We start from the raw sequence: 25,648 nt of genomic DNA on the forward strand, positions 1-25,648 counted from the left end.
AGAATGAACTGCATAAGCATAGACTTGGGCAGTGGTTCTCAGAGTGGACCAGCAGCCTGGGCATCACCTAGGAATATGTTAGAAAGGCAAATTCCTATTAGATCAGAACCTGGGGGGTGGGGCTCCACAATCTGTGTTTGAATAAGCCCTCCAGGTGTTTCCAATGCAGGCTGAAGTTAGAGAACCATGGGCCTAGATAAACCAACTTTCCTTTCCCTCTTTGCCTTCCTTCATTTCTTTCTCTTTATTCCATGTCATTCCAGAAAGGATTTGGGGTAGAAAATCTGACCTAACAGTTTGTGTCAGGACAAAAGTTTTATTTTATACAACGTTTACTCTGACTCAATGGTGTGGTGTGGTTGCTGACAAAAGTAAATAGTTTGCCTCAAAAATGGCGACCAGAACAAGGAGGGGAAGAGCCCCTCTCTTCCACACGGGGCACATTCTGTAATATTCTCCACATTCTGCTAGATTGCACCTGAGTGTGTTGAGGAAATTATTATAGAGGAGTATTGAAAAGGGGCTTGACAAAGATGGTGAGGGACCTCAAACCTTGTCCTGAAGGAAGCAGTGGAGAGAAGCCACCTCTTATGGCTGGTGCCTGACATGGAAAAAGCATTTTACATCTGTTCCGGAGAGCAAAATCCAACATGGGGGAGCCCTTTCCGCTGGAATTCAGAGGGCAAGATGTCAGTCCAGACTTACCCTACAGGGCGTTGGTAACCCAAGTAAGTACTTCAGCCTCTTTCCATTAGCTGAAGACTGTAGATAATAAAGACTGTAGATAATCACGTCCACCTCACAGGGTTCTTTGGAATACTAAAAAACATGAAAACGTGCAAATGTTTGAATAAATGCAAGTGATTGTATGAATGTGGAGCAGTGGTACTGTCATTAGGGAAGGCTAGTTGATGGAGATTTTATTTTAGTCAGCACAGAGCCCGACGCGGGGCTCGAACTCACGGACCTTGAGATCATGACCTGAGCCAAAGTCAGAGGCTTAACCGACTGAGCCACCCAGGCGCCCCAAGGAGATTTTATTTTAAAAAAATGTTTTAATGTTTATTTATTTTCGAGAGAGAGAGAGGGAGGGGCAAAGAGAGGGCAACGGAGGATCCAAAGAGGGCTCTGCGCTGACAGCAGAGAGCCCGACGTGGGACTCGAACTCACTAACCGGATTATCATCTGAGCCGAAGTCGGACACTCAGCCAACTGAGCCCCCTAGGCGCTCCGATATTGAAAATCCCAGATAAGGAAAATTACAGCATACAAATTGCTCAGAAGCGAGATGGCCTTTCTCAAGAAGTAGTGAGGCTACTTTCATGAGTAGTCTTCAGACAGAGACCAAAATGTTAGAGAATGAATCGTATGGGTTGGAACACATGGCCCCCAAGTGCCTTTCTAACACGGACGCTTCATGCCAGTAAAGTTAGAGAATGTGAGGTCAGGCAGATCTGGGAGAATGTGGCCAATGGAGTAAACGCTTAATTCAGCATCTGCTAATCACTTTGTGCAAGTAACCGCAAACATTTAAATACACTTAAATGTTAAGTACAATAAAAACATTAAATGCCTTTAAAAACAACAACTGGTTAACCAGGATCCCGTTTTTCTCTACAGCCCTATTGTTACATTTCTCTTTCCATTAGAAGTGTGGTTGAATTGGCCCCCTGGTTTTCCTGTGGGTCCGTTGATGTTTGCATATGCAAAGTAAAATAAAATACCTAATGCTTTCTATACCTCTTTGCAGCCTCTCCTAGGAGAGGAATGGGTATCGCCCTTGGTGTCTAAGCCAAATCCTGAGTTGATTTACAACATTATACCTTTAAGACTAAGCTTTCCTCTGGCTGTAATTTGCATCTAGTTCTTTCTTTCTTTCTTTCTTTCTTTTCCCCCCAAAAGATTGGGTAACATCAGTGACTTTTGCCTCCATCCACTCTTGATTGGCTGCTTTCCAGTGGCAGAGAGATGAATGGATCCTTTTGTGTAGGGAGTCTTGTAATTCACTGCCTTGCCAAAGGCAGTATGTGGGTATTTTGCACGTATTATAGATAATGTGTGTATATCCATAATGTAATGAAGGTAACATTCATACCGCTGTGGGTGGTAGCTAAGTGAGAGACAGCTAAATCTCATTGTCAGTGTATTAGAAGCTGTCTTTTCTAATTCGGTCAGAAACAGTTGTTGGTCTGTTACTTGAAAAAAGTCAAAGGGGCAGGCGGATTATAGAAACAGGAGTGAGTGAGTGTGGGGGATGAGTATTTTAACTTAAACCATATATATGTGTTTTTTATAAAAGGCCAAGGGCTTTTCTTGGACGCTGACTCTGCCTATTGCCAACCCATGTTGTATTTTTTTCGTGAACAACATCCATTAGGCATCATCTACAATTTGGGGTTTTTCGTTTCTTTGAATAAGAAAGAAGTTTCAGGCCAATTTGCTGAGCGACGGGTGTGCAGGATCCTTCTAGGTTTTTATCAGATTATTCCTATTGTTATTTCTTCAATAGCTGTCTCTCTGACATCTAAAATCAGAAGAAAAATTTGTTGTGGTAAAATATACATAAAATTTACCTTGTAACCATTTTTTAAGTACCTGATTCAGTGGCATTAAGTGCATTCACAGCGTCATACAGCCATTACTACTGAATATTTCCAGAAATTTTCCATTATCCCAAACAGAAACTCTGTACCCATTAAATGATAACTCCCTGTTTACCTACCCTCCATTTCTGGTAACTTCTATTCCACTTTCTATATCTATGAATTTGCCTATTCTAGCTGCCTTATGTAAATGAAATCATGTAATATTTGTCCTTTTGTGTCTGGCTTATTTCACTTAGCATAATGGTTTTTTGTTTGTTTGTTTTTTGTTTTTTTATGTTTATTTTGAAAGACAGAGAGCATGTGTGAGGGAGAGAGAAAATCCCAAGCAGGCTCCACGCTGCCAGTGCAGAGCCAGTCATGGGGCTCGATCTCATGAACCGTGAGATCATGACCTGAGCCAAAATCAAGGTCAGACGCTTAACCGACTGAGCCTCCCAGGCTTCCTTAGCATGATGTTTTCAAGATTCATCCATGTTGTAATATGTGTCAGAATTTCATTCATTTTTATGGCTGAATAATATTCTGTTATGTGTATATACTACATTTTATTTAGATTGTTTGTATATCTATTGATGAACACTTTGGGTTGTTTTCATCTTTCAGCTATTATGAGTAACATTGCTATGAACATTGGGGTACAAGTATCTGTTTGAGTCCCTGCTTTCAGTTCTTTGGGGTATATACTAGGAGTGGAATCACTGAATCAAATGATAATTCTATGTTTACCTTTTTGAGGAACCACCAAACTGTTAAAAAAAAACTTTTTTTTTTTTTAACGTTTATTTATTTTTGAGACAGGGAGAGACAGAGCATGAACAGGGGAGGGTCAGAGAGAGGGAGACACAGAATCCGAAGCAGGCTCCAGGCTCTGAGCTGTCAGCACAGAGCCCGACATGGGGCTAGAACTCACGGACTGCGAGATCATGACCTGAGCCAAAGTCAGCCACCCAACCGACTGAGCCACCCAGGCACTCCCCAAAAAACTATTTTAAAGCAACTTGTATGTATGAAGACTTTCCAAAGCATTCAACTTGGTTTTCACAGAAGCAACAGCTCTCTTCACTTTTGGTCCTGTATTTCATCATTTCTAGGCCATTTAATTCACCTGTAAAATTATAATATCAAGTCCAGCTATCATAAACAAGTTTAGAAACATGTACAATTGATACTTGCTAAGCATACGACTCAACGGGTAAGATCAGAAGTGCTTGGAACATAGTAGAGAGTAGCTTTCCAGCAAATGAACCCCAACATAAGCTAATATATATTACAGAACAAATGGAGAATCCTGGTTAATCTGGCCAGCTAAGTGGAGGACAGCTAAGAAAGCTTCTACTGTTCAACTAAACTATCTTGGTCATGATACAATATCTATAAAGGAATTTAGAAGCGACTTTGGCTCTAGAAAAAACAACAGCTGCATACCCATGACTGTTCACATTCAATACACTTGTTAGGAGATAGGAGAGAGACAGACAGCAAAAGCTAAAATAGAGTGGGGAGTTGACCGATCTAGTCATTTTTGTATGAACTCTTGAATTTAAGGAAGTACTAATCGATCAAAGCAGTGGGCTGATTTTCTTCCCTTCCAGTTGAATTTTGTGTGGGTGATAAATGGAAGATAAACAGGGAATAGGGAGGCTGTGCCTATTCTTAGAAAGAAGATACCTTTCAAGTTAAGATTTGAGACTCTGAGATGTGATTAGAAGGTTTTCTAGCCAGTTTTGAAACAGCACCATGAAGCTGTAGGAGGAGTATTTTTATATAGCATCATTCATCCTAGTTAGTGACCCACCTGATTAAAGGTTTGGGAAATTGCCCCTCTAAATATGGGCTAAAGGAACAGGGTTTATTTAGCTTAGAGAGAGAGAGCAGGCATGCTGAGGGGGACTTAATAATAGTCTCCAAGAATATGAGGGATAGTCTATGAGTGATGGAGAGCAGCTGTTTCCTGTTTCCACTGAGGACTGGGTAAGAAAGAATGGAGTTACACTGCAACAAGTCGGTTTAAGACCTCCTTGGCCATAAAGTTTGAGACAGCAAACCCACAAGACCAAAGCCACCTCTCTGTTTCCGAAGTGGGCAGCTAACTAGCTGTCATTCTTGGGTGGTTTAAATGGGCTTGTTCTTGAGCTGGTGAGAAGACATAGAGAACCTCTCAGTCCTATGAGAATATGAAGTTGTCTGCTGTCAGAACCTCGTGGCGTTTTGTGGCCGAGGGAGCACTTACTAGAAAATGAGATTTAAGAAAGAAAACAAGTTTCAGAATCTTCTCGCTCCGTTTTGGTCTGCCTTTAAAGCAAGATCATCTAAATTTACCTCTTCTTTCTAGGTGAAGAATTTTCACGGACTTGCCAGTCTGTGTTCTCCCTGCTGAGTTGGTCAATGTGGTGGTTAAAACAAATTCTGTGTCTTCAGTGGGACTCTCTATATATTTATATCAGAGCTAGATATCATAGACATTTGATATATTTTATATATGCAAAATATGTAATTAATACAACAACGAAAGCAATGTGCTGATTAGGAGCAAAGCCAATAAAAGCATTGTGAAATAATTCATCATTATAGGAGGTTGACGAGGGGAAGAAATTTAACATCAGAAAAATGAGTTCTGGATTTGCTACTGATTTTTTCAAATCTTTTTTTAATGTTTACTTTTGAGAGAGAGAGCACGCGTGCAAGCGGGGGAGACACTGGGCCCCATGTTGACAGCAGAGAATCCGATGCGGATCTAGATCCCACACACCATGAGATCATGCATGACCTGAGCCGAAGTGAGACACCCCACTGACCGAGCCACCCAAGGGCCCCTGGATTTCCTACTAATCTTTAAGCAGTGAGGCAGATGGAAATGCTGAAAACTTCTCAACCATTGTTATATCATTGTTATCCTAGGTTAGATTAATCATACCATTAATCATGAATTGGACGTGTAGTGTCTTATTTGCCCAACTGGGAGTGTTTTCAAAACATGGTTTGATTTACAGAGAAGTGGACTGCTCTTAAGCTGTACCTTTAAAGTTATAGGTTTATGACTGCATTAACTGTGTGTACATTCCACACGTTATGTTTCCGTCTTGTACCAACATTTATTATAATCTTATTAAAAAATCTCTGCTTCTATCACTGAATGTTTTTTGTTACCTGGAAAGGGGTAAGCATGAATCATGATTCAAAACTGACCCCCATAACTCTTTGGCCTTCAAAATCCAGCACTGAGACAGGAAAATTAGGGGATTGTTTTGAATCCTCTCTCAATACGTGGTCACCATGAGGCACTGCATGAGTTACTTAACCTCCCCATGTCTCTGTTTCCTCAATCTACTTTACAGGAATGTTTTGAGGATTAAATGAAATGAAATCATGTGTGCCAAGCCCAGAACCCAGTGAGCACAGCCCTCAAGCCATGTTTACTTGCTTCCTTTAATTCACAAAGAACATCTCTTGCCTGTGGTAGAATCATGATTGCCTCTAGATTGTCTTCAGTTAGTGGGGGTTTGTTGAACCTCAGGGGCAAGACCGTAGAGTAGGTTTTGTCTAAAATTCACTGAAGGCCCCCCAAAATTCAATTGTGTGAATGTCTCTCCTTTTCTCAATGTACTTAATCCAGAAAAAAGTCGACCATAACGCCAAATATCTTAGAAAGCGTTTGTTGTAAAAGTACCTGAAACAAATCATGTATACACAGGGAAGAAAAGTTCATTTTGAAATCAGCAAGAAGAGTATGCATTTTTGTTTTGCAAGGTTTAAAGGAGAGTAAATAAGTCTTCTGGGTATTCAGAGAGTCATGTAATATATAGTGATTAAATTGAGTGCAGTGCTTTGAAATGGCATCAAATCAAAGATGTGATCATGGCCATGGGGAAGCTTATGAACTTGATGGAGAGACTAAACCTACATGTATGAAATGAGCACAGAGTTGTTAGACTTAATATCAGGAGGGGCAGGTATCACATAATAGGGCTTGAGACCCCAGGTACTAAGGAAAGGCAAGATACAGGTTTGGGTAGGGATTTAATAAAGCTCTAGGAGACCTGGGATCTTGGTTTGACTGGTTCATAAAACACTATCATTTAAAGACAGACAGAATTTTTAAAAACCACATAAAATATTCACTTCCTATAGAAACCCTATAGTTGCTTTTTACGTATTTGAAATAAATGAATCCTTCTGAAGTCTCAGTGTTCAGGCTGATTTGCTTTCAGGCTCTTAATACACACTGCCAGACTGCTCCTGCCCAAATTCATTCTTGGTCTGTGGGATATGGAATATCTTTATAAATCATAACAAGTCACATTGAGAGTAAAAATCCCAGCTAGAGATTTACCTCAAAAGCTGAGGCATGCCACATATATTAATGTTGGTGGATTTAGAAACCAGGGTGAGACCTTTTTGTCTTTATTAGAAGGAGATTTCTAATTCAGAGCCTTCCAGAGTGTGGGCATGGATCCTCTGAACTGGCCCGCTCCTCTTGTCCCTCCCCACCTTCCAGCTCCCCAAATTAAAAAAAAAATGGAGAAGCAGAACAACAAAGCCATTAACTTATTGGAATAGAATTTATGGCTGAAATCTTGCAAAGCTTATATCAGCAAAGTAAAAATAATTACTGTCACTTTCTTTTAGACACTTGGCTTTAAGGTTCCTGTCACCTTTATCCTAACACACAGATGACTTAGTAGCTCTCTTTTTCATGGCAAATGGCCTGGTGTTATGTTTTTATGCTCACAGCCATGCTATTAAATGACAATACATGGGGATGATACCAGAGTGGAGCTACGTTTAGATAATGAATTGGAATAGCGTTAATGGTTTTGGGTTAGGCATGCTGTCCATATGCCAGCTGAGCTTTTTCCTTTCTCTCTCCTTTCCTTCCCCAGATTCTCAAATCCAAAGACTTAACGTCTCCAACCCAGCGCTACATTGACAGCAAAGTCGTGAAGACAAGGGCAGAAGGCGAATGGCTTTCCTTCGATGTAACTGACGCCGTTCATGAATGGCTCCACCATAAAGGTTTACGACCACCCTCTGTGTTCATCCCTAGCTGTTCAGTGACCTTAAGTTATTGTAAGTTGATTGCAGATTTAAGGGTATTGTCACATATCCAAATGACCTCCTTGACTTCATGTTTTCCAGACAGAAACCTGGGATTTAAAATAAGCTTACACTGTCCCTGCTGCACCTTTGTACCATCTAATAATTACATCATTCCCAATAAAAGTGAAGAGCTAGAAGCAAGATTTGCAGGTAACTGAAACTTGGTCATTTGAGGTGGGGGAGGGAAGGGCCTATATTGACAGTCTCATGGGGGACGAAATCAGTTTGCAGGTGAAATCGGGATTGTTTGGTGAGGCCTGGGGAGTTTTAGTTGTGTGGGTAAAAAAAATGGTTGGATAAAGATATATAAAGGTAGAAAGGATTGGGACAAAGGAATTGGTTCCCTGTTTACGTTGCTCAGTGCCCGGTGATGACCGGGCAGTAGTAACTGGCTGATTCATCAACTTCCCAAACTACTAGTCCGTTAACCCCTTTGGTCTTCATTTAAGCGAACCAACTTTCCACCCGTGCTGGTATTATAGACGACGATAGCGGTCATTCAAGGAAATCCATTGATAATGCCCCAGACCCAATGTCGGGAGCTCACAACTGTATTTCACAGAAGGGAATCTCTTCACACCACAGCCTCTTTAACTAACCTTATACGGATCAGAACACTCCACCTTTCCTAGCAAACGGCTTCCTTATCAGACTTTTATAATCATTTAAAAAACACATAACTATAAGTCTTTAGTTTTCCCCTATTTTGCTCCCCTCTTAGTGATTAGCCAAAGTTCAAGGAGAGTGAAGAGATACCAAGGGTTTGAGGCAACTTCTCTTGTTAGATAACCAGTTTGGAGATGAGCGTTAAGAAGGAAGTGTGCTGCGGGCTAGTGCTGTATGGACTCCATACCACCGCATCTGGGAGCTGAGTTCCCTTCCCAACCACCACCACCTGAGACCTTCATCCTCATGCAGAAGGCTACAGTGGCCCTTACTCATGGAAAAACACTCCCAGAAGTCTAGAGATTTATTTCAGTCTCTAACCTAGCCATGATGCTCTAGAGTGTGGAGATTAAATGCTTAAACTGGCAGTCTCTTGAGCATGCTTTGGGGAGCTCGAGTTTCTAAATCTCAGATGGAATCAGGAAAGTGTTGAGGATGCCATAAAATAAGTGAAAAAGCCCTTTCTTTGCCGCTTCCCAAAATAGCATTAGGTAAGGGTGACTTCTGTTTCACTTGAACCTAATTCACTGCAATTTAGTGTAAGTCTCGGGTTATGTTCATTAGAGAAATCTTCTGAGTTTAGTAGTCTTAGGAAGAGAGTGGACTGGTGGGTGACAAGGCATGTTCTTTTCAGTCGCTGAGGGACTGAACGTGGCCTCAACTGAGGGTTGACTAAAATAAACGACCTAGGTTGCCCTTGGACTATGGTCAAAGGCCTCTTCTGTAGTGATCCTCATAACCAACAAGCCCTGACTTGGACACCGAGCTGCCTCCTGACGAGAGCAGCTGCAGTTAGAAGTGTTCCTTGTCACCTCCAATTGTCTTCTTATGTCCTATTTACGTGGGGAATGACTGTAGCCAGGTGATGATGCTGTTGTGGTCATCACTGCTATTTGTGACAGTATACAGAGGAAAAAAAAAAAAGGCTGGTTATATTTGATGAAGGTAAAGCTAAATGTTTGTTACCCAAATGCATTTTTTCAAGGTATTGATGGCACCTCCACATATACCAGTGGTGATCAGAAAACTATAAAGTCCACTAGGAAAAAAAACAGTGGAAAGACCCCACACCTCCTGCTAATGTTGTTGCCCTCCTACAGACTTGAGTCACAACAGTCCAACCGGCGGAAGAAGCGTGCTTTGGATGCAGCCTATTGTTTTAGGTAAAGGAAATAAAAATAAGACGAAGTAATTATGTCTGTTAACTCTTGTACTGCCTTTGCCCTTTCTTACCAATTGACCTAAAAACTGCGCTTATTGCTTGAGGCCAGGTACATACAGTACAGTATAGCCATCATATCTCCCAAGGTCATTCTTCCCAGAGGCTTAAAACAGTTTTTCTGTGTTGTAGTCATTGGCTTTTTGCAATGAACCAAGGGTGAAGTCAGAAAATTAGCTCCTGAAGTTGTTTCCCAGATCTCTCGGAAGCACCTGGGGGCTGAAGAAGAAATTGAGCTCTTTGCTCCCCAAAGCAAATATAAGTTTACTTGAGGGGTATGGTGATGGGTCCTTAATTGGAAAGACTCACTATCTGTATTGGAAAACGCTCCCCTCCCCCACCCCCAGCAGTAGAGTGCCCATGGTCATACCTTTTGTCATAGTAACAGATATGAGAGAAATAGAAGCAGAATGCTATTTATTGTGTCGTTAGCTACAGAATATGAGGGACTAAAGGCAACTCAAATCTATTTCCCATTCTTATAAGAGTTCATGGTGGAGAGAGTGCTAGTGTTCTCCTGTGGTTTCTTATCAAGCCTCATAAGAGGAAGTTTCTCTTTTTATTTTGAGAGCTGGGGCGGGGGGTGGGCAGTGAGGGATTCTCACTGATGAGAACTGCTCCAAGAGTTCATGAGTAAAATGGCTTTTTTTGCTCGCTACAGTCGATGGTTGCACTAAGCAAGGCTCCACGTTTTTTGATCTCTGTTTCCTTCCTGGATCAAGAGACATGAGATAAAATGAAGGATTCATTCCCAAAGGAAAATGTCTTAGGTGGTTCTTTGAAAATAGCTGTCATACTTGATTCATTTTATATTTGAAAGGACAATCAAGGCTGGTTGGCAAAACTGATCTCTTCCAGCCACCTCTCTGCATATATATAGTCATTCTAAGGGAAGGTTTGACATTGAAGGGTATGGCCAAAAGACTCAGGGTATAGAATTCACAAGGGAAAATAGTCCAGCAAATCATCGTAACACTCCATCGTGGAAGTCGTTCGAGATTACTATAAAACCATTCAAACCTGGCCCATGAAATGTGCCCATTGGATGCCATTTGAATGAGTGAATGAGTCATTTTTCTGACTTGGAATGAGGGGTGGGGGAAATCAGCTTTAAAATCTCCACCGCTCTTTCTCCTAACAGAAATGTGCAGGATAATTGCTGCCTACGTCCACTTTATATTGATTTCAAGAGGGATCTTGGGTGGAAATGGATTCATGAACCTAAAGGGTACAATGCCAACTTCTGTGCTGGAGCTTGCCCGTATTTATGGAGTTCAGACACTCAGCACAGTAGGGTAAGTATTTGGCTTGTGTCTCTTCTGTTCTTGGGTTGCTAATGTGTACCTGCTGAGAGTATGTCCAGTGAATTCTAATTAGCCTGGTGCCCACTCCTCAACACACTTGAATGGGTGCTGGAGAAATCCTTTTGAGTGATGGGGAAGAATGTCGGCTGCAGGTGAAATCAGAAGTAACAATGACCAGTTTGAAGAGTAGGTTTTGCCTCCCCGATGAGATTATAGGCAACCCGAAGACAGTGTTGTTTAATTGCTTTCTTTTTATCTTATATTCTCAACAGCTGTAAGTGATTGGTAGCTATAAAAAATCAATATGTCACTTAGTGTCACATATACAGCTAGGATGTGAAGGGACCCAGGTCCCCATCTAAACGAGGACCTGTTGTCACCTACATCAGGGACTGTCATAGTAAAGAAAACTTTGAGGACCTCAGCTGATGGCATGGCATCGTGACTCACCAGCGTATGGCAATTAAAAAGTCATTTATATAGCCAAATTATGGAAAGAGCCCAAATGTCCATCAACTGATGAATGAATAAAGAAGATGTGGTGTGTGTGTGTCTGTGTGTGTGTGTGTGTGTGTGTGTGTACACACACACAATGGATGGAATAAAACTTGGCAATGAAAAAGAATGAAATCTTGCCATTTGCAGCAACAACGTGGATGGAACTGGAGGGTATTATGCTAAGTGAAATAAGTCAGTCAGAGAAAGACAGATAGCGTATGTTTTCACTCATATGTGGAACTTGAGAAACTTAACAGAAGACCATGAAGAAGGGAAGGGACAAAAATAGTTACAAACAGAGAGGGAGGCAAACCATAAGAGGCTCTTAAATACGGAGAACAAACTGAGGGTTGACGGGGGCAGCAAGGGCAAAGGGAAAATGGGTGGTGGGCATTGAGGAGGGCACTTGTTGGGATGAACACTGGGTATTGTATATAAGCGATGAATCATGGGAATCTACTCCCGAAGCCAAGAGCACACTGTATTCACTATATGTTAGCTAACTTGACAATAAATTATATTAAAAAAAATAAAGATTAAAAAGTCATTTAACTTCTCTAAGCCTCAATTTCTTATCAGTAACAAGGAATGTTTATGTTAAAAATGATCTTTAAAATAACAATGCCAAACTCAAGAATAGATGTAAAGAGCAAGATGATGAAATAAGTGAAAATGATTTGAAAATTAGGATCTCCAAGTCTTTATAACCCAAAGTGAACAAGAATCTAAATATTCTGTCAAGTTACTTCAGTGAGGGTAGAAGGCTAATTCAGAGAGCAAGTCCTAGATTGGATGTCATGGGTTAGTAGCCCAGATCAGCAAAGACTTTTTCTGTGTAGTGATGCCTGTCCAAGCCAAGTGTTTTTTCCTGGTACCTCATAATGTAGGGTTTTAGAGATGGAAAGTTATCTTGTCCAAACATCTCATTTTTCTAAAGAAATCCGGGTCCAGATTGTGTAGATTACTTGCCCCGGATCAAACAGTTGGTGACAAACCAAAACTTGGAAGGCATTTGGAAGGCAGGCTTCCTGGCTTTATAACCAGGCCTCCGTTTGCTCTGTCTTACTGAGTTTAATTCCTGAAATGTGGCTACACATTGGGGTTATGCCTCTGTAAATCTCCTTATTAAAGAGGCATTAGAAAAATTGCCTTCACTGCAGGGTAGGAAAATGAATCTGCTGCCAGAAGGATCACATAATGCATTCAGCTGAATTCAAGAGTTTTGGGGTTATCAATTATTTTAGACCATCTGCATTATAAAATTTCTCTTTAATGCATATGAAAAATCATGTGCTAGCAGAACATGAAGTCTATTTATTTATAAATGCCTACATATGCTCGACTTTAAATTGACAAATAGGACTCTCCTTCCTTCAGCTGTTTTCCCAACTCCCCTGTAGATTTTGGCACTCCAGGCTGACCATGTGCTTGGCCATGTGAGGAAAGCTTGCTCATGTCTGTCCCTTTGTCTGAGCTCTCTGGCCAGCCTGCTTCAACTGGGCTGTGGCCACAGTAGCTGTAATGTGGGCAAGGCCCAATTGCCAAGTAGAAACATAATTCCCCTCCCTGATACACAGAGGGAGTGTGTGAAGGCTGAGACCATGCTTGTTTTTCAAGGAGAGAGGAAGAATAACTGTCATGGTCACAAATATGTGGTTTGGACAGTTACCCAGGGAGCCAGAGGTAGTTTAATAAAGTAGTCAGTGTTGCTGCACTGAACAGACCTTCTGTCTTAGGCTGAAAAAATGGCCGTGAATGTCGAGGAAAAGGTCACTTGCTGTTTGCCTAACACATTAATGGAATCCTTGGAAATGTCTCTTTATCATCACTGGGGAACCTACATACTTCCACTGGTAAAAGTCACATACTCCTTTGATATAAAATGGAGTTAGGGGCATAGAACCAACTCTAGAACTTTCTCTTCATTCCATTTTAGGGCTGGCTATCCGCCCTCCAACTTAGGCACTACCATTTGCCACGTGAAATCTAAATGGAGGGTTGATTATCATTGTTGTTCGAAGCAAAACGTAAGAAAGTGAATGCGTAAAAATACAGATTTCTTTTAATATCATTCTTGATTAACTCTTAACTGCTGAACTCTCGATCGTATTTATGAAGCAATGATAAGTGAAAAGACTTGCATCTTTTTCTCTTTTAAATGAAAATGTAGGTGATACTAAATTGGCCTGAGAAGACACAGCACAGAGGTTTCACACTGCAGACAGGTGTCTTTTTCTATGGCTAAGGGTAGACGAGAGCTTTGGTGGTAGTTTTAATGAAAGCTGTGATCCTTCTACTTCTCCGTATATTCACTTCTTCACCGAGTGCAGGAGTCTCCTTTCATCCAGAGAAGACTTACTAGGGCCATCAGGTCAAAACAAAGTCCAGAGAATCTCTGACCACAAGGGAACTCTAATCTAGGTGGGAATTGGAAATATACACTAGGTTACAAAGAAGTGTAGATGCAAGAACAGATACTGAGAGGATCAGCTTTTTCGATGGCCAGGTAAGTATGTGCAGCAAAGTAGAGATCGAAGTGAAGGATTATTGGGGAAACTGTAAAATCTGTTGAATGAATGATTTTGTGCAATCTGAGCTTCTACAAAATCATCTGTTTACGATGTATGAGAAAAGGATTCTGTAGGAAAATGATGAATTCAGTGATTACTAGGAACACATATCAAGTTGACCATAATTGGGGGTTAAGAGAAGGAAATTGACCAAAAATAATTTAAATTGTCTACTGAGTACTGTGACTGATAAGATAACAGTATGGAATGGTACTTTTTAAAGTAATTGCCACCCCATTTTTTTTTGGTCTTTTCCTACGTTTTCTTCCTTCTCCTGTGTCCTTTCAGGTTCTCAGCTTATATAACACCATAAACCCAGAAGCATCTGCTTCTCCTTGCTGTGTGTCCCAGGATTTAGAACCGCTAACCATTCTCTACTATATCGGCAAAACACCCAAGATTGAACAGCTTTCAAATATGATTGTAAAGTCTTGCAAATGCAGCTAAGATTCTTGGAGAAGTGGCAGGACGATAATCACATGGTGGTGATGATGATGAGGACGACAAGAACAATGACAATGTTTGTAACAAGAAAACGTAAGAGAGCCTTGCTTCAACAGTGTTAAAAACATTTTGAAAAAAGCGGTACTAGTTCAAACACGTTGGAAGTTTGTGGTTGTGTTTGTTAAAAATGGCATCTGAAACAAAACAAAACAAAAAATTGAAGGCTTTATTCTACATTTCATCTACTCTGTAAGCGAGAGAGACAAGAAGCAAAACCTTTTTTTTTTTAAGACAAAAATAAACACTGGAAGAATTTGTTAGTGTTAATTATGTGAAAGGAACAACCAAACAAACAGGAAAATCCCATTAAGTGGAATTGCTGTACATACTTTTCCTATCCCATGCCTCACTTGATTTTTCTGTATTGCTATGCAATAGGGACCCTTCCCGTTCTTACCTTTAGAGTTAACGGTGAGTTATTTATTGTGTGTTACTATATAACGAACATTTCATTGCCCTTGGAAAATAAAACAGGTGTATAAAGTGGAGACCAAATACTTTGCCAGAAACTCATGGATGGCTTAAGGAACTTGAACTCAAACGAGCCAGAAAAAAAGGGGTCATATTCACGGGATGAAAACCCAAGCGAGTTATTATATGACCAAGCCAGCCTGCATTAAGATAAAGACCCTGAAAACACATGCTATGTACCAACTGCCTAAGGAAGCTTCTTGTAAGGTTCAAAACTGAAAAGCCTGTTAATAAAGGAACTTTCAGTCAGAATAAGTCTGGAAGATTTTTTTTTCTTTTTAATTGTAAATGGTTCTTTGTCAGTTTAGTTAAACCAGTGAAATGTTGAAATGTTTTTGATACGTACTGGTCAAACTTCAGACCTGAGAGTATTGCCGTATAGCTATGCCATTGGTTTTTTCCTTTGTTTCAGATATATGTAACCGTACCTATATTATTATAATAGATGGGTATAGAAGCCAGTATAATTGGAAACACATCTGCAGATCTCCTTTGCAAACTATTAAATCAAAACGTTAACTACTTTACATGCAATGTGTAAATTTTTACCATATTTTTAATGTTCTGTAATAATGTCAACTATGATTTAGATTGGACTTAAATTGGGGCTCTATTTTTAATGATCGCTCAGAACTGTGTGTTTCCTTTAGCTGGCCAGTACTTTCGAGTAAAGCCCCTATAGTTTGACTTGCACTACAAATATGTGTTTTATAGTGTTTCCTCCACTGTGCTTTGTGCATTGTCCATTATTATGACATAAGCTACCTGAGTCCACTTGTCCTGTAGATTTTCTTTTATAAAAAGGACAGATTCAAGTTCAGTAGTCTTCCTCCATCTTCTAAGCATCCTTACTAATCAGTTCAGATGTTAACAATCTTCTATTTTAGGAAAATTGGGGAATATTATAGATGTATGCATAATTGAGCTGAAATATTTTAGTTTTAGCAGAGGCCTAAGGATCTGACTGTAACCCGGAATCTTTGTGGCTGAGTTAAGAAAGGTTTCTGCAACTTGGCTTAAACAGTATGCTCACCGAATTCTATTGTTAGTAGAGATCAGACAGTTCATAGGAAACATCTTTTCCTTTAATCAGGTTTTTAGTGTTCAGGGGGGAAATGGAAAGATTTACATATTTCTTGATTTCTTTTTTAAGGGAGAAAAAAAAAAAAAACGCCCTGGTCAGCCTAAGTCACTCAGTTTATTTCACGGAAGTTAAGGTTTTCATGTGTGTTCTTTGAGGGTTGTAAAGGTACAAGCCAAATCCTCCCATGATCAAAAAGTGATTTTTTTCTCTGAATGAGACTTCTCTAGATCTGAGGCGAGAATTTACCTTGCTTGAATAAATGAATGATTTGCCACATCGTTGCAGGGAAGGTACCCTTCCGCCAGGGTTTGTAGGAGATGACAGTTTGCCAATTGTCCCTTATTCAACTGTAAGATAAAAGTTAACAGGTAAAACAATGGAATATTTGCAGCGTCACCTAAAGGGCAGGATGGCGAGGTGCGAATCCAAGTGAAATTGTCTGATAACCTGTACTTCTAGATGTTTGACTTTTCCTGGCCGTTAATTAAATGACAAATTGGATTCGCAAATTTGAAAACTGGAAAAGCGAGAGGGGGGACGCCCTACTGGTGAACAGTCTTTGTGTTGGGTGTAACCCAATCCCAGAAATGAGTGTGTTGATTTTTTTTCCTTCCATTTTCGATGAATTCTATGTAAATCACTTTTATTTCTGCAGGTGTTTTCCTCTCAGATAGAATGACGTTTGTTTTGTATTATTTTGTCTTTCCTCATGAATGCACTGATAATATTTTAAATGCTCTATTTTAAGATCTCTTGAATCTTTTTTTTTTTTTTAAGTTTGGGGGTTCTGTAAGGTCTTTACTTCCCATAAGTAAATATTGCCACGGGCAGGGAGGGATGCGGGAGGGAAGGGGAAGATGTTAGTATACGGGTGGGGTGGGGCTGCAGTTTTTATATGTTAAGCAGCAGTACAGTTTTCTGGTTGGCATGGTTTAAAAAGAAATGGACTATAAGATTAGCTGTTTTGTATTTTGATGACTGATTATGCTGTATTTTAACATGATGTATGTCTGTTTTGTGGTGCTCTAGTGGTAAATAAATTATTTCAATTCTATGTTGATGTGTTTTTCCTATCATGGTGTTATCATTGAGACTAGAGAACACCTCTCCTGCAATGAGAATCATCTCAAGCTGGGAAAGTCATACATCTTTAAGACTGTGCTCTTATTCTCAAGGATATTCACTTCAGAAATGTCATGGTTTATAGCCCATGAGCCAGGGCATATGTACCAAGGACTAAAGAAAGCCCTGTGCAGTCTTTTTATTCTCTTGTTTATTGCTATTTGGTCATTGTTTGAGATTTAGTTTCCATCCAGCTTGACTGTCTACCAGAAAAAATGCAGAGAGATGTTTGAGCCATGCCTCGGCTTTCTGGTTCCATGTTCTGCCAACCCCAGGGCCAAAAGAACCGGTCTAGACAGTATCCCCTGTAGCCCCATAACTTGGATAGTTGCGGAGCCAGCCAGATACAACAAGAGCCACGTGCTCTTTGGGATGGGTGTTGGGAGCAACTACTCCTCTGTTTCACCCAGACCACTGCACCAAAAAACCCTGGTTCCCACAAAGTGCTTTGGCTGTTGCCTATAAGACCAGACTTTGCAAGTGAGTTGCCAGTCTCTTAATAAATGGAACAAATAGAAAAGCAGTCGGGGCTCAATCTGGTTGTCTTGCTTTATCTCATGAAAAAACCAGTTTGTGCCCATTGTCTAAACCTCACATGGAAACAAACCATCAATGCAAGTGTTTAGGTAGAATAGAGAATAGTCCCTTTTCTGTGATCCTCTGTGTTTCATCTTTCATACTCAACTCCTTGATAAAGGAAGTGTTTCACTTGAGCACAATTATTTCACACTTCTCTGCAGAGTGGCCAGTACCAGGCCTATCCCCCCCAGCCCACATCACCTTCATGTGATGAGTAAGAAAAAGAGGGTGTCAAGGTAAAGAAGAGAATCACTTAATGGCCATATCAACTTCGCCAAGCTTGTCAACCACTCTGAGCCTTGTTTCTTTAATCTTAAAATGAGGTGAGACTGCCTGCTTTACAGGTTTTGCACAGTTTGTTTTTGCTTCCTTGTTGTTAAGTGAATCTACGCATGAAAAGAATTTCCTTTGGTGTTTAGCCTGTAGTTGCTGATCAGTAAATGGTAGTCTTGATAATATTTCTCAAGTTGTTCTGTCTTTGGCTTCTTAGCAATTCCACTGTAATGAGCTTTTTATATTCAGACTGTAACCTGGGCCTATATTTCCCCACCTTGAGAGTGAATGTGTAAGCCCTCTAGACTCTAATCTCATAAATGGATCAAACCATCAGTTATTTCTGAGAATATTCTGTGATTCTATTTGTTAAACTTTTGGTTACATGTCTGACCAGAAATTGTTAAAAATAGCGGGGGAAATGTTCGTGTAAGTCTTTGCTTATGTCTACCAACTAAAATTCAAAGTGAAAGAGACAAAATGGCTAGTTGAATGACCCATTTCCTAAGATGATGATACTATAATTGCAGTTTGCTGAGCACCTACCAGGTACTGTTCTCTGTTAACCTGTTTAACCTCACATATTACCTTATGATGTAGGTTTTTTTAAATATATACAACTCCATTTTACAGGGAAGTGAGCAGATGCAGAATGGTTAAATCATGTGTCCAGGATCCCCCAGTTTGTAAGGGAAGGGTCTAGAATTTCAATACACTAGCTACTAGGCATATGTGGCTTTTGAGCAGTTGAAATATGTCTAATCTGAACTGAGATATAACAAAGTGTAAATACACACATCATATTTCGAAGACAGTACAAAAAAAGAATGTAAAATGTTTCATTAATTTTTGATACTGATTACATGTCTAAATAATACTATTTTGGCTATATGGGATTAAATAAAGTATATTATTAAAATTAATTTCACCCGTTTCTTTCTACTTTTTTAATACAATTACCATAAAACTTAAAATTACATACGTGGCTGACATTTGTACCCCGTGTTCTATTTCTCTAGCATTCCCTTTTGTTAGGATTTCCCTCTCTCTGCTTACATTGTCCATCTATCCATCTCTCTGTTCTTGCATGTCTACTTTATCCTTTAGAGCCCTTAACACATTAGTCGAAATTGTTTTAAATTCCCAATTTGATAATTGCAACATCCTTGCCATGTCTCATTCTGATGCTTTCTCTGGCTCTTCAAATTATGTTTTTGCCTTTTAGTATGCCTTGTAATTTTTTCTTGCTAGCTATACACGACATTGGGGAAAAGAAACTGCTATAAACAGGTCTTACTAGCTTAGTGTTGAGTCAGCAGGGGAAGCATTCTGTAGTCTATTGGTGAGGTTTCAGTCTTTTATGGAACCTCTGCCTCTGGACTGTGAACTTCACAAGAGTTTCCCAGTTTTTTTCTCCACCACCGTTAGGCGGCACATGATGGCTAGAGTGGGCTTGAGCTGCTTTTTCCCTTTTCTAGGTCCATTAAGTTCTGATACTCCAGCTAGTTAACCTTTGGTTAATTAGTTGCCCTCAAGGGTGGGCCATGTCAAGAACAGAGTGCTTGGGTATATTTCAAAGTAGCTACTTTTCTGCTCTCCATGCTGGATGTACTATGGAATTGTTCTCCTGTGGTAGAGCTCCTGGAGGTAAATCTTACAATATTGTGGGGTCCCCCGTGTGACTGTGTCCCTCCAGAGTTTTTATCTCTCAGAGTTGTTTGCACTGAATCTTCTGCAATTCATGCATTATGGTTCAGTTTTTCCTACCCTGGCAATGTTTCCTGCACTGGTTCCTGCTTGTGAATCTCTGGTCTTTTTATTTTATTTTATTTATTTTATTTTTATTTTTATTTTTATTTTTAATGTTTTATTTTTGAGAGAGAGAGAGAAAGAGAGCAGGGGAGGGGCAGAGAGAGAGAGAGAGTGAGAGGGAGGCACAAAATCCAAAGGAGGCCCCAGGCTCTGAAATGTCAGCACGCAGCCCAACGCAGGCCTTGAACCCGTGAACTGCAAGATCATGACCTGAGCCAAAGTTGGACACTTAACCTAGTGAGCCACCCAGACACTCCGTGAGTCTCTAGCCCTGTAAGCAGTGATGCCTGTATCTGCCTCTCTGTTTCTCCAATTCTAGAGGCAGCAGTTTTCTCCTCTTTTATGGATCCAAAAAGACTTCCTGATTTTTCAGACTGTTCATGTTTGTACCAGTTGTTAAGATGAAGTGGCCACTTCCAAGTTCTTTACATGCAGAACCAGAAACTGGAAGTTCTATTTCTATTAGACAGCTCTAGTGTAGAATTTGGAAGCAACTCTCTTTAGAAACAAAGACTAAACTACTCCCATAAGCTATATTGCCAGCTTTTGCTTTTGTAATTAACATATGGTTGAACACCATTAAGCCAAACCCTATGAAACTAGTTTTGCAGGTCATGATTTGTTGTATATTGGCAATTCTTTAGGGTTCAACCTAACACTTGGCACCGATTGACTAATGTGGTAATGAAAATACAAATATCATACAAGCCCCACTGACAAGACTCTTGATAAAATGGATGGTTACATAGCAGCAAAGCTACTAAGAGGGACAGTATAACCTACTTCTAGAGTCATTGAAATATTGTATTGTTTTCAGTCCATAGAAATCTTCATCTGTATACCTGTGAGAACTTTTACTGCTGTGTCTAAGGGGGGAAAAAGTCAAAACACCCATTGTGCTCATTTGAGTTACTGGTCTTGAGAAGACATGGCTTTTCTATCTGTAAATAAGATGTATTGGAGCTTCCTTGGCTTATAGGCCTTAGATGGGTGCATCTAGGCTTTATATTCCGGAAACTTACATAAGGGAGGAGTTGTGTTTTTTGTCATTTTTTTAAGGAATAGAAATTACAAATACAAAATTTGATTCAGAGCCTTAGAAAGGGCCTACAAAAATGAAAAGCCAGGACATTGTGAATTTTAAGAGCTTCACTGCAAACCTGCCTCTGGGCTTTAAGCTGACACATGCTTTTGTTTCTATCAAAGACTATTACCTTGTAATTCTAGCTAAAACTGGGTTTCATCTCTTTATTGTTAATCTGCTAAAAATCGGTTTTAAATCATTTTAAATCAGTTGCTCTATTTTCTGCCCTCCCCGTGACTCTGCAACCACGTTTTTTGTGCTGAACAAAGGAAAATAAGATCCTGGTTTATAATATTCCAGGTCAGAGATAATGAAGGAAATGTTATTTTTAGATCTCTTTTGAAATATCCAACGAGATCCCATGAGATTGCAGAAATTGTTAATATACATATTTGATAATTATATCAATAGATATGAATAACTTATTAAAGTTATTACCTGAAATTATAAAAAGAATGCCTTTTTAATGGCATTTTTAAAAAAATGAAGGAATCGCTTTAGGTTTTTTCCCAATTGTGTCTTAATTTCCCTGAAATACTTTGAGTTGATTTCTTGATTTCAACCAGTAATGGCTGTTTGGAGAAGAGAGGAGCATGTTCCTGTAATTGGTCAGAGACCTAGTGAAAGGAACAGAACGTACTGAGGGAGGCTCTGTACTGTGTGATCAAAACTAGGGAAATCAGCCTGTGAGAACAGACATAATTAAAGAGCAAGGCAAGAAATTAGTGGTAAAGAAAAAGGCCCAATATAATCTCTCCGGCTTTTCCCCCAAAGTAGGATTTTCTCTCCTACACATGCCAACCCAACTGAAAGAACACAGATGTGTTACTCAGGTGACATCATGAAGGTCTGGCCAGCCCCAGCGATGGAAACCCTCTCAGGCCCACATCTCCATTCTGAACCATATAGAAAATCCCAAATCTCAGGATGTTGGGAGCAAACAAGCTAAAAAGTTATGTAATCCAATACTGCTCTAAAGGCGATGTGAAGTCATGCAGTTTGGCTAGTCCTCAAATATGGGTGTAACGCTAATTTCTTCATTTGAAACAAAATTAAATTAAACAGTACAGAAAACTGAGAACTTTCAATCAAGTGGTGGTGGTTCATTTTGCGAAATATCGAATTTCACATCGCCATGTGTGTGCGGGCATCTTCCCCCTGCTCATATCCTGGTGTTCTGAGAAACCACTGGCTGCATTCAGAGCCCGACAGAGGTGAACTCAATAGAAGCTGCTGTGGCAGGTGTCATGGAGCCCCAGGGAGGTCTGGCCATCCCCTGAGTATGCCTACTTGTTACAGCCTCTGATAGTCAACAATGAGGAATTACTCCTGTAGGATTTTCCGTGTGTGTGTGTGTGTGTGTGTGTGTGTGTGTGTGTTTCAATTTTGTTGTGGTGTGGCACAAGGACCAATGCTAACTCAGAGGTGCTAGGATCGATTCTTATTCATTTACTCTTCATCAGGGATCTGGAATAGTGAGATCCATGAACACTTAAGGGCACAGTGGAAGCGAAAGGAAGGAGGGGACACAGGGAAAGGGACAAGAAGGGAAATGCATGTGTGGTTTGGGGGGGGGGGAATAGTGAGCACCTATGCAGGGAGCTCACATTTAGCCAAAGGGTTTGATGTCTGTATGTGATACCAAAGCAACCAAACAAGTGTAGTGAGAAATACACAGCAAAGTGGTCAACTGGGCTTCACTTCATGGGGAAGATTCAAAGGAGGAATCCCATGGTGCTCTTATCTTTTACTAGGAGTCTTTAAAAGCCAACCTGCTGCTTGCATGTGACCAGAAGAAGTGGCTCTTTGTTCTCTGTCTCTGTCCTGCTGCAGGGGGGTTTTGGGAATGGTCACATCCCATCCCCAGGCATCTCTCTCAGAATAGAGCCGTCCCAATCCTTTGTTTCCTACTTTGGACCAGCCCTTATTTATCTTGGGTTCCCAGCACCTAGTGCACAATTTAGTTCATGGAAGTCTAATAAATGTTTGTTCAATTGAGGAAAGGCCTGGGATAGTGTTACAGCCCCAACTCTGCAACTGAGGCACTGTCTGAGAGTGTTCTCAGTATTTCTTTCTTCGATAAGACAAAAGTGTTGGATTAGGTGATCTATGAAAGTGCTTAACAATTTTTTTTTTCTGATTCATAGGTTGCCCTACTGTGTTTTTCTATGATGGGACCAGTGAGTAGGAATTATCATTCATTCAACAAATAATTACTGAGCTTATCCTATATACCGGATTTTGTTTTAGGTTTTGGGTCACAAACGTGAACAAAACAGGCTGAATCAGTAACCTCTGCCCTCAGTAAATTCTGTTTGGGCAGGGATTTCACTCGGTGAAAACCTGAAAGATGCTAAAATCTGCTGTCACACTGTGCCTTCCCTGTGGCCAGCACTGAGACGTGGTTTCCGTCACTGATAGAGGCAGACTCCGCAGTCACCTCTTTGACTTGATTTGATAGATACAGGAGAAGGAAGAGCCTCTACTTCCCAAAATGCTTTCTCCATCAGAGCTTGTCAGTGGGCAAAGCCTTTCATTTGCCAAACAGAGATAAGGCTGGAATATAAACCCTGTGTGAGATAACCCAACTCTGCAAATTCACGCAAGAGAATTGATAAACTGCTTTTCATAAAGAAGGAAGACTGGAACAATGTTTTCTATGCAAATGGAGGACCAGCGAATAGGGCTTCTGATGTTCATTCCACTACTATAATGCTTGAAAGTCAAGAGTAACTGGTTGTGCACCCCAGAAGCTCACAGCTTACAGTGAAAGAAACAATGAACCAAGTTATCATCACTATTATTCGTTTTTTTGTCAGGCATGCCATCATCTACAAAATCATGAGTGCAGCTTACAGGTGTGTGTATCTTGATTTATATCCCATGGGTGACTCCATCTAAACCGGGGACTCTGAGGTGGGAGCACTTTTGCTCCCTTGCCTCTGGAATATTTGACAAGGTCTGGAGACACTTTGGGTTGTTACAATTCAGGAAGGGCTACTGGCGTCTGGTGGTTAAAGGCCAAGGACGCAACTAAACATCCTATGATGTACAGGATAGCCTCCCTCAATAAAGAATTATATGGCCCCCAAATGTCAATATTTCTGTCATTGAGAAACTCTGATGTAGACAAGAACTTCCTCACCATTTGTCAGTTACCAAGTGTTTCATGAGACAGTGAAAAATTATTAAACAGTGTGAATAACTGCGACGAGTTTCTGAAATGACCCTCTAGTTGCATGGTAGCAAGAGGGAGAATTCCAACATTTATTTCAACCAGAGGGTCTCGAAGCAAATTTTGCATCAATTTGTGTGTATCCAAAAGGCTCCATTTACAATGTGATATCATTGCCCATGCTCAGAAGTCTGGGAAAGTAGGCTCTAATGTTTTTTATTTTCTGGATTTGTGTTTATGGTATTTTCCTCAGAGTCTTTAAGGAAATTTGTTTTGGGATCTGTACTTGCTAATGAAGGAAAAGGAATTGTATTGTCATCTTTATCAATAGGGACACTTACTGGAGGGTATATAAAATTGTCCTCTTTGACCGGATGGTTCAAATCCCTAAAAAAGGTCACTTCTGGACCCCTCAATTTATGCTGTTATAAAAAGACAAACAGGTCTGTCTGTCTCTTATCTTGCCCCTTCTAAAACATTCTTCACAGTTCAGCAAGAGGATCTTTCTCAAGCAATGATCAAATATGTCAGCCTTTGCTTAGAAGCCTTCAGAGCATTGCCGTTGCATAGAGGGCAAATTTAAAATCTTTAACATGGCAGATGTTTGTTTTAAGACTGTGTATTCAGATGTGAAGAAAGGAACTGTAGGTTTTTATCCTGAATCCCCTTAACTTATAAGCCTCTCATTTCATTTAGGTAGCGGAACAATAAAGCCTGCCAAGTAAAAATAACTATCACCTCAGCTTACAAGCTGTTTCTTTTGGCTAATTACTCAGTATGGGATTTGTTCTGCCCACTCATCTTTTTTTTCTGTTCCCTAAGTAACACGTGGTTCCCGGTGGAGGCATATGGGGCCTATGGAAGGCACGTATTTGGTCTGTGGTACTCTTTTCTCTTCACTGATCCCTGGGGTATATCAGAACCCATCAGATCATGTCCAAGAACTGATCTTCTATATCAGACAGGGCCAAAACAGGAAAATGAAAAACACTGGTGTTGAAATAGAAATCTAGTGTGCAGAACTGGTTACCCAGGTGATGAAAGAGCTGAGAAACCACACAGGGGACTTTTAGCTCCACTCAAAGGTGAGCAACAGCGGGAAGCTGCCACCACCCCTAAGCCAGAGGGACAAGAGAGGAAACAGTGTCACCAGAGCTCAGGGACTGCATCAGAGTAGCCTCCCTGTTGGGAGATGAAGGCTTGACGTACACCCAACCTTTGCTGGAAATGTTGTTTGAGCAAAATAAGACAGGAGAGGTTTCCTAGATTCCTCCTTCCCCTCGCCCCATGTCCTGCCGGTATCTCCCCTAGTTAAACTCAGTGGGAAGCCACGTGAGATGGGAATCACAGAAATGCAGTCTGTAAGGGGTAGCTTCCCCATATTGGTGGACAGAGTAGGGGGACAATGAGGAATGGATCTCATGGCAGACAAGCCCAGGCCCATCACCATACCTTCTGTGTTTGCTTTATGTGACCCTGATATCAGAGGACTTGCTGTGGCCTCCTCGTTGTCAGGAAGATATGCTTTACATTGTCCACATCCCATTCCCCTGTTTCTAGTGGTTGGCTGACCTTCCCACACTT

At 40.5% G+C, this 25,648-nt stretch overlaps 1 protein-coding gene across 3 annotated transcripts in view; it reads left to right on the plus strand.

Moving 5' to 3' along the window:
• Window positions 1-17,073, plus strand: part of TGFB2 (transforming growth factor beta 2) — an 81,776-nt gene extending 64,703 nt beyond the window's left edge. The window contains exons 3-8 of one of the 3 annotated variants that reach the window (XR_006198881.1): window positions 7,487-7,619; window positions 7,743-7,853; window positions 9,355-9,532; window positions 10,730-10,883; window positions 14,249-14,497; window positions 14,939-17,073. Coding sequence is in view for 2 of the 3 variants with exons in the window: in XM_042925376.1 (XP_042781310.1) it covers window positions 7,487-7,619; window positions 7,743-7,853; window positions 9,355-9,532; window positions 10,730-10,883; window positions 14,249-14,407 (735 nt within the window). In the remaining variant the exon portion in view is untranslated. Of the gene's footprint in view, window positions 1-7,486; window positions 7,620-7,742; window positions 7,854-9,354; window positions 9,533-10,729; window positions 10,884-14,248 lie in introns of all 3 variants that reach the window. The other 2 variants (XM_042925376.1, XM_042925377.1) reach the window with 2 other exon arrangements.
• Window positions 17,074-25,648: the final 8,575 nt, after the last annotated feature.

The sequence above is a fragment of the Panthera leo genome, chromosome F3, assembly GCF_018350215.1.
Source record: "Panthera leo isolate Ple1 chromosome F3, P.leo_Ple1_pat1.1, whole genome shotgun sequence".
NCBI classification, from domain to species: Eukaryota; Metazoa; Chordata; class Mammalia; order Carnivora; family Felidae; genus Panthera; species Panthera leo.